General features: G+C 44.0%; 1 protein-coding gene and 1 long non-coding RNA gene across 2 annotated transcripts; both read right to left on the bottom strand.

Moving 5' to 3' along the window:
- Positions 1-628: 628 nt before the first annotated feature.
- On the bottom strand, positions 629-7,396 carry LOC125780534 (uncharacterized). The gene is made up of 2 exons (XM_049462745.1): positions 834-7,396; positions 629-700 (listed from the first exon to the last, which is right to left on the bottom strand). Exon 1 carries the CDS (start codon positions 7,212-7,214, stop codon positions 1,326-1,328), a length of 5,889 nt encoding a protein of 1,962 aa, XP_049318702.1. The 5' UTR covers positions 7,215-7,396; the 3' UTR covers positions 629-700; positions 834-1,325.
- A 649-nt stretch (positions 7,397-8,045) lies between these two features.
- LOC125780542 (uncharacterized) lies at positions 8,046-8,604 on the bottom strand. The gene is made up of 2 exons (XR_007423771.1): positions 8,251-8,604; positions 8,046-8,117 (listed from the first exon to the last, which is right to left on the bottom strand). It is a non-coding gene; the product is annotated as an uncharacterized LOC125780542 (long non-coding RNA).
- Between the last annotated feature and the right edge of the window lie 912 nt (positions 8,605-9,516).

Below are 9,516 nucleotides of genomic sequence, written 5' to 3'. Positions count from 1 at the left end.
CATGTCTCTGACTAACGGCCATCAATCATCGGCTAGTGCACTCTGTACGAACTGAATTGATACAAAGGAGACTTCGGGACGAACAGTGCGGCCTTTCTCGCTGTGCGTGCAAAGTCCTTCACCTACCAAAGCGGGAGGAGGACGCGCGCACATAGGGAGGGCGGCACTGTCTAATTACTGAAACAATACCACACTGTCTGACTGGACCCAGTCAATTCTTGAAACAATACCACACTGTCCGGCTGGACACAGTCAAGGCCAAACATTAGTGGTCCGGTCAGACTTGTGAAACTTGAGTACTAACACGTGAGATTATGCATGCTAACATGAGATGATTTTAGCAACGCCTCATCAGCAGGTTTCACGTCATTTGGGGTATAAAACATGGAGTCAGATTAGAGGGGGGTCAGAACTTATGCTGGGACGGCTGTTAGACGGTCTTTCATGTGTGGGTTCTCCTGAATATTCAGTACTTTGTAATAAATACTTGGTTTGCTTTCAACTTCACTCCACCTGTCTGCGACTCTCTATCAAACGAACACGTAGGGGAGTTGTACCCCGGACGAGAGGTGGGTGTTGACCCACTGTAGCTACACCGGTCTAATGGAATAATGGCCACGAGTCATACTGATGTCTTTTGAAGGTTTATTTCTCCTTTTCTCTCTCCCTCTCTCTGGTCCTTCATCGGACACCGTGAAAACTACACAAAACAAAGCAACCGTTCAGTATATGCTAGCTAGCACAACAATTCTGTGTACAACTCGAAACACAAGATTCATTGAAAAAAGGCATATTACACATTACTAAACAGTATTTAACAGACAAACATTTACCGTGTGCGCCTTTAGACCTCGTGTTAGCTTTAATTGTTGTTCTCCCTCTGCTGCTAAGTTAGTCTTCTCTCTCTGCCTCCAAGTTAGTTCTGACCCATAATTCTCCAGTTACCCGCCTAACTAACTCGCGTCACGTGACTCATTACGCTCCACAGTAAAGCAACACTAAACTAAAAGTCCTCTTTTTAACCAAATATTATTTTAGAGGCGTATATTTATTAACACATTTTACCCTCATTCTTACACCTTTTCGTATAGATTTTTAGCCCTTTTTAACAACCATATGAAATAAAACAACAATGAATGTATAATGATAAATAAACAAAAATATCCGTATTAACATGGCATTCTGACAGTTACACTCCCACCAAATTACTACGATTTATGATATCCATTCCAAAATGAATAAATCTAGTAATTTCCAGAACTGAGTATATAAAACCTTACACTGTAAACTCTGTACAAAAGTGTTTTTAAAGTTTAGGAACAACTTTAGTTGTTCTCTACAAGTACAACTAACTTATGAATTGGCCTTTCAAGAATAGATGTATTCATTACATTCTGGCCTGCTTTTCCTAGCTTTCTAGAGCCTAGTTGTATTGTGGCCTTTCGCACCAGTTCATCTTGGTCTTTACAAACATCAAGTACTCTTCCAAGTCTCCACTCATTGCGGGGAACCTCTTCTTCTTTGACAATGACAATATCCCCAATCTTTACGTTTCGTCTTGGAGAATGCCAGCGTTGTCTGAGGGTGATGTTTCCCAAATATTCCTTCCTCCATCTACTCCAAAATTGCTCAGTCAGATACTGCACTCTACGCCATCTCTTTCTGGCATACAGATCCTCTGCTACAAATTTTCCTGGTGGAGGCAGGGGAACAGAGCTTTTCATGGTGAGTAAATGATTAGGTGTGAGTGGTTCCAGGCTTTTGGGATCATTGATGTTGTTGGTAGCAAGTGGACGGCTGTTTATAATTGACATGGCTTCGTAGAAGAATGTCCTTAAAGAAGCATCATCTATTCTTCCAGTGCTCTGTGAGAGGACACAATTTAGGACGCTCCTAATAGTTCTGATCTGCCTCTCCCAAACACCTCCCATGTGACTAGCATCAGGTACGTTCATAATGAAGTCACATTGCTTTTCAGCAAGAAAGCCAGTCAGTCTGTCTTGGTCCAGTTCCTTCAAAGCCTTTGCCAACTCATTTTTTGCCCCAACAAAATTGGTCCCTTGATCCGATCTGATTTGTCTCACAGCTCCACGGATAGCTATAAAACAGCGCAGTGCATTTATGAAGGCATCAGTTGTTAGATCTTCTAACATTTCAATGTGCACTGCCCTTGAGGATAGACAGGTGAATACAAGGCCATATCTCTTACTCTCTTTACGACCCTGTTTAGAATAAAAGGGTCCGAAACAATCCATCCCACAGAAGGAGAATGGTGGCGAAGGATTGACGCGATCTGCAGGTAGATCTGCCATCTTTTGTGTTTCTGTTGGCCTACGAGCTCTCCTGCATGTCACACATTGCTTAATGTGATTTGCCACAACCTTGCTGCCACTTAAGACCCAGTAGCCATTTGCTCTCAGTTCATTAAGAGTTTGTCCTCTGCCTTGGTGCTGAGTTTTTTCATGGCAGTAATCTACAATCAGGCGTGTGACCTCACCATCTTTGGGTAGGATTACTGGATGCTTTAGGTCAAGAGGTAAAGAAGCATTCTTTAAGCGCCCTCCCACCCTGAGAACACCATCTAGAATTATTGGGTTAAGCTGATACAACTGATGACTTTTGGGCAGTTTGTCATGACTGAGTATTTGCATTTCATCTTCAAAGGCATCGTTTTGTGCCAATTTTACAAGTGCAAGACTAGCCTTTCTTCGATCTTCAACATTAAGAGGCTCTGCTGCCTTAGCTCCCTTTGCTAGATGTTGGATACGTGCAATGACATTCAGTGCTGTATGCCATTTTGAGAATTGTTTGAGTCTGTTTGTGAAGTTTTTCTCTTCTGTTACATTTGTTTGTAGCGCTTGTGTCACTTTGACTTCAGGATCCCCCAACAGAAGCTGTGGAACTAACTTTGGTGCGACAATCTCTCTTTCCCACAAGAACTTGGGTCCAGTCAGCCAGTCTGAACTTATCAATTCTGCCACCTTGAGGCCTCTGCTAGAGTGATCTGCTGGATTTTGATCAGTGTTGATATAGTGCCACTGAGCTGGGTCAGTCATTTCTCTGATTCTTTGAACTCGATTGGCTATGAAAATGTGAAATCTTCGAGCTTCATTGTTAATGTAGCCCAACACTACCTGTGAGTCAGTCCAAAAATACTCCTGATCAATTTTAAGCTCTAGCTCCTCTTTTAACATGCTGCTTACTGCTGCGGAGACCACGGCAGCAGTTAACTCTAGCCTTGGTATGGTTACCACTTTTGTGGGAGCAACTCTAGCTTTACCCATCACTAGTGAGCAGTGTACTTTGTCTTCGCCCACCACACGAATGTATGAACACTGTCCATACCCATGGGTGCTAGCATCCGAAAAGTGATGTAGTTCTGTTCTTTGGACTTTTCCCATTTCTTCTGGGATGAAGCACCTTGGTATATGGAGCTTCTGGAGATTCTCTAGGTCACTAAGCCAGCTCTCCCATCGTGGCTTTAACTCTGTGGGCAGAGGTTCGTCCCACCCAATGCCTCTTTGACACATTTCCTGTAGAACTTTCTTTCCCAGCAGGAGGAAGGGAGCAAGGAAGCCCAGCGGGTCGAACACAGAAGCTACAGTTGAGAGGACTGCACGCCGTGTTGCTGGTTTTTCATCCAGAGTGACCTTAAAGAAAAAGGTATCACTGTTAGCGCTCCACTTTATTCCCAACACACTTTGAACTGGGAGTTCTTCATAAGTCAAGTCTACATCTTGGATTCCGCTAGCTCGTTCGCTCTCAGGAATTGACTCCAAAACTTCTCTGTTGTTGGAGATGAATTTGTGGAGGTGTAATTTTCCTCTTGCACAGACATTTTGTGCATCTCTCACTAGTTTGATGGCTGTGTCAACAGATTTTACGCTAAAAAGCCCGTCATCAACATAGAAATTCTTTTTGATAAAGTTGGCGGCATCAGGATACTCTTTTTCATTTTGGCTTGCAAGATACTTCAATCCATAATTTGCGCAGCCAGGTGAGGATGCTGCTCCAAAGAGATGGACATTCATGCGGTATTCTTTTGGCACTGATTCTGTGTCACCTTTCTCCCACCACAGAAACCGTAAGTAATCTCTGTCTTCAGGGTTTACGTGAAACCTGTGAAACATCTTTTCCACATCACAAATGACTGCTATTGGATGTTTTCGGAATCTGCAGAGCACTCCTGTGAGCCCATTTGTAAGATCAGGTCCAGCCAGCAAGTGATCATTCAAAGCGGTGCCACCATACTTGGCAGAGCAGTCGAACACTACCCTAATTTTATCTGGCTTTCTAGGGTGATAGACCCCCTGGTGTGGAATATACCACACATTTCCAGCTTTGGGTTGGCATACAGCTCTCTCTGCTTCACCCTCCTTGAAGACACCTTCCATAAACTTGAGGTAGTCATCTCTGAATTTGGAATTTTTCTCAAATTTCCCTTTCAGGCGCTTCAGTCGAACCAGGGCCAAATGCTTGTTGTCTGGCAGTTGTGGATGTGTCTTAAAGGGAAGGGGCATTTCCAGGTGACCGTCTGCATTCTGATGTACTGTCTTATTCAGTAATTGCATGAACTGTATATCATCTTGTGATACACTCTTTTCACCAGGGCTGGTGTCTTTGAAGTCTGATTCGAGTGCTCTGATAACAGTGGCTGGTGTCAATGGGGGAATCTCTTTAACTGTTACACGATGGCATAAACCTGTCACTTCTGTCGACTTAGCAGCCTGTGGTGAACTACCGACAATGCTCCAACCCAGGTCAGTCTTGATGGCGTATGGCTCATCATCACCTCCAGTGATAACTTGACGTGGAGCCAATGCTCTGGAACAGTCATAGCCAATGAGGAGTCCGACCTCACAATTCATCAGTTCTGGCATTTCTTGGGCTACTCCCTTTAAATGTCTCCATCCCTTGGCAGTTTTAGGAGTAGGAATGTGAGAACGTTCAAGTGGAATGAAGTCTCTGGTGTAGGCAGGTGGCAAGTTAATAAAGCATGGTGAGGAAAACCCTCTGACTCTAAGCCCACTTACTCTTTCACTCTGAATGATGGAGTCCCTTCCCATCATAGTGGTAAGCTTTAATTTAACTGGCTCTAAATCTGCCCCCATCTTCTCACATACCTCCTTGTCTACAAAGGTGTTGCTACTCTGGGTATCTAGTAAAGCGTAAGCTAAGGTCTCTGATTCAGGAGAGGTGGTTGTGGAAATCCACACAGGAACTATCATGGAGGTGCTCCCACCATTACATCTGTCAAGACAACAAGAAAGTGAAGATGTATTCTCTGGTACTTGTCTAACAGAAGATGTGTTCGCAGAGACAAAGGAGCGGTCTTCGTGAAGTGGAGTTGGATGATGTTTCTTGCATATGCCACAAGTAGCTTTATTCTTGCATTCCTTTGAATTGTGTCCCTTCCTAAGACAGCCAAAGCACAGGCTATTGTCAAAGATAAAGCTTCTCTTGTCTTTCATGGACTTGTTAGCAAACATCTGGCATTTGTGGATAGAATGGCTTTCTCCACAGCATACACATGCTTTCATAGCTGTATTTGCATTTTCAGGTGCCTTCACATTTGTCATAAATGCATTAGCCTTTGGGCGCCTTGTGTCTCTACCAGGCCTTTCGTCAATATGCTTCAATGCATGAAAGGATGTCACAGGATTGCATGCAATCTCAGCTTCTTGTGCCATAAATTCAGCAAACTCTTTGAAACTGGGGTATTCCTCTGTTTGACGCAAGCACTTTGTGACGTGACGATTCCAGCGAGAGGTCACCCAGTCAGGGATTTTGTGAAGCATCCTTTGATTTTCTTCGCAGTCATTTAAGACCTGAAGCCCTTTGATATGAGGCATTGCATTGCTACAGGCAGTTAGGAAATCGCTAAACTGTCTCAGTTTAACTGACTCTCTAGGACCGATCTTTGGCCAGTTGTTTAATTTTTCTCTAAATGCACGTTGAATTACAAATGAGTGGCCATAGCGAGTATTCAGAGCCTCCCATGCTTGGTTGTAGGCTTCATCATCCTTTCTGTAGAAGCTGCCTTCTAACACGGACCTTGCCTCACCACCAATGTACTTCTGTAGGTAGAACAACCTGTCAGCTGGACTTGTGCATCTCCGTTCTATCAATGTCTTGAAACTTGTGCTCCACTCTAAGAACTTGAGTGGGTCTCCATAGAAGACAGCAGGCTCAGGTGCAGGAAGTCTGGTAAGGACTAGTGTGTCATGTAGGACTTGTGCTAATGACGCTTCATTGTTGAGATGAGCTATTTGTTCAGTGCTATCATCCTGCCATGTTTGCTCCTTTTTAATTTCTTTTGAGGACAAAGGTACTTGAGGACAATTAGCCACCTTGTTTTGCACTGTTCTGTTTTCTTCACAGTCCTGATCTGAGTCATCTTCACTGTATGCTTGGAGCTTGGCAGCTAGAACTTGAAGATCTCTCTGATTTTCTAATCTCTTTAGTTCTTGCCTTTGTGAAGCTATGGCCTCCTCCATTTTTATTTCAGCCCTTTTTGCAGCAAACTGTGCGGCACACTCTGCTCGTTTCGCTGCAATGCTTTGCTGTTCTGATGACTGAGAGTGGCTACTACCATCAGTAGACCTGGAGATTGTAGTCCCAAATATTGATTGGGCATACTCTCTACCGAGCACATTATGAAGTCTTGTGTTTTCTGCTTTAGCATCAAACTCCTCTAGCCCCATTTCACTCATCCGTATTTTCATGAGACTCATCAGATCTGCTGTCACTGCTATGCAGGAATCCATCCTTCTTCTAATCTCAGGTGAAGGTGCTAGTTGAGTTCGTATGTTTTCATACAACTCTTTCAATTTTGTCTCTAGCCCTTCAATATCATCCATCATGTTAGCCAAATCACTGTCAGAGCACTCATCCTTAAGTTTGTTTCTTGAAGCTCTAACTTGATCTTTCCAGCGTTCATACAGCTTGATGAATTTGCTCTCTCTATGAAAGGCCTCTTGTTCTTTCAATTCTAGCATTTTGGTGGTGTACTTTCTCTCACGTGAAGATTTTCTGGGTTCAACAGTCTCTGAGGTGGTGTGGGCAGGCTCTACCACTGCTATCTTTTCTACTTCTAGGTTAGCTTGACTGTCACCTGTAAGTGACTCTAATCTTTCCTGTTCAACATCATCACATTGTGATTTTAACTGTTCACTAACTTCACCCTTTTTTAAAGTTTCTTCCTGAATTGACATTGTACAATTTTTTAGAAATGACAGCTTTGTGTAAACATATAACCATACGACCTTAACAGTTATATAGTTGTCTGTTCAGTAAATGACGTCAAATATTTGTTTAAATATAACCCTTATTGCACTTCTTTTAACATGCTTGTGAAATCTTACTTTAAAGTACCATTATGCACAATAATCACACATTCATAAAACAGGAATGACAATTAGACTCTACTGATGAATGAATTACTTTTCTCATAAGAAGTGTTTTTTTTTTTTTTTTGTGTCTTGTGAAAGGAGCACAGTCAAACCTGACGCCGAGTGCAGAGCTGCAATGTCCTGCCTGAACACTTCACTTAGCTGAAACTGGCGCTGCGCTGAAACTTTGCTTAGCTTTAGCCTTCGTTGTTGAAACTGTCTTTTTCTTGAATTGGCGTGCTCCGCGCCGTTTTCGCGGGAACGCACGCTGAACTCTCCGCCGCGCTGCTCGCTCCTCCGCGGGCACACGCGCTGATCTCTCCGCCGCGTTGCTCGCTCCTCCGCGGGCACGCGCGCTGGTCTCTCCGCCGCGATGCTCGCTCCTCCGCGGGCACACGCGCTGAACTCTCCGCCGCGTTGCTCGCTCCTCCGCGGGCACGCGCGCTGGTCTCTCCGCCGCGTTGCTCGCTCCTCCGCGGGCACGCGCGCTGGTCTCTCCGCCGCGATGCTCGCTCCTCCGCGGGCACACGCGCTGAACTCTCCGCCGCGTTGCTCGCTCCTCCGCGGGCACACGCGCTGGACTCTGGGCCGCGATGGCGGTACGTTTTCACTGTAGCTACACCGGTCTAATGGAATAATGGCCACGAGTCATACTGATGTCTTTTGAAGGTTTATTTCTCCTTTTCTCTCTCCCTCTCTCTGGTCCTTCATCGGACACCGTGAAAACTACACAAAACAAAGCAACCGTTCAGTATATGCTAGCTAGCACAACAATTCTGTGTACAACTCGAAACACAAGATTCATTGAAAAAAGGCATATTACACATTACTAAACAGTATTTAACAGACAAACATTTACCGTGTGCGCCTTTAGACCTCGTGTTAGCTTTAATTGTTGTTCTCCCTCTGCTGCTAAGTTAGTCTTCTCTCTCTGCCTCCAAGTTAGTTCTGACCCATAATTCTCCAGTTACCCGCCTAACTAACTCGCGTCACGTGACTCATTACGCTCCACAGTAAAGCAACACTAAACTAAAAGTCCTCTTTTTAACCAAATATTATTTTAGAGGCGTATATTTATTAACACATTTTACCCTCATTCTTACACCTTTTCGTATAGATTTTTAGCCCTTTTTAACAACCATATGAAATAAAACAACAATGAATGTATAATGATAAATAAACAAAAATATCCGTATTAACATGGCATTCTGACAGTTACACCCACCTTTCATTTTCTTTTCTACAACAATTTGGTGACCCCGACCTCGGAGGTCCTGACGGAGGACAGCATCCGGCACTGATCCACTCACGGCCGAACTTAAAAAAACAGGTAAGCAGAGGCGGTTTAATCAAATTCTGCATATTGGCTATTTCAAATTTGAGTGGAGCAGCGGTCTGGCTGCTGTCCGGAGTGGGGCAAGAAGCGTGCCAGAGTATTTATTTAATACAGTTGAGGCGTGGGGGTCTCCTGGCCCTATTACAGGGTTTCGTTTTTATTTAATACAGTTGAGGCGTGGGGGTCTCCTGACCCTATTACAGGGTTTCGTTTTTAAGGATTGGAAGCTGGCGTGTCCCCCCGGCTTTTGACGAGAAGTTCGGATAAAGGCTAGGTGTAAGCCTCACCTCAAGATTGATCCGCTCGTGAACAGGTTCAGAAAATAACAAAAATAAATAAAAAACTAATAAAATAAAAAAATAAAAATAAAAATAATAATAAACATAAAAAGAATAGAAGCAGACGCTGTTCCTGCTCTAGACATTTGGTAAAATTAGTAGGCGCTGTACCTACTATGCAGTACTAAGACAGAGTGCGTGAAACAGAAGTGTGTGCGTATGTGTTGGAGTGTGTGTGAAACTGTGTGTGAGCGGGGCTCCTGTGAGCGGTGTGATTGGTTGAGTGTACGAAGTCGTGAGTGACAACAAAATAGGAATGGATGAGTCCCACTGCAGGGGAGGAGTCCAAGGTGAAGTAGGTGGAGTTGGTCCAGCCTATTGGTTTTAGACTGAGAGGTTGGTTTTATTTGTGAATTAACGCTTGTGGGACATCATAGAAAATAGAACATAAGTTCAGTAGGGAAATAGAGTAATACACAGTGAAAATGGGGGACAGAGGTGAACAGGGGGA

The sequence above is a fragment of the Astyanax mexicanus genome, chromosome 13, assembly GCF_023375975.1.
Source record: "Astyanax mexicanus isolate ESR-SI-001 chromosome 13, AstMex3_surface, whole genome shotgun sequence".
Taxonomy (NCBI): Eukaryota; Metazoa; Chordata; class Actinopteri; order Characiformes; family Acestrorhamphidae; genus Astyanax; species Astyanax mexicanus.
Note: the sequence above shows the minus strand (reverse complement) of the source record. Positions and strands in the feature narration are given on the sequence as shown.

Excerpts from the sequence above, each read along its gene's own strand:
- LOC125780534 (XM_049462745.1), bottom strand. The coding sequence starts at position 7,214 with ATGTCAATTCAGGAAGAAACTTTAAAAAAGGGTGAAGTTAGTGAACAG.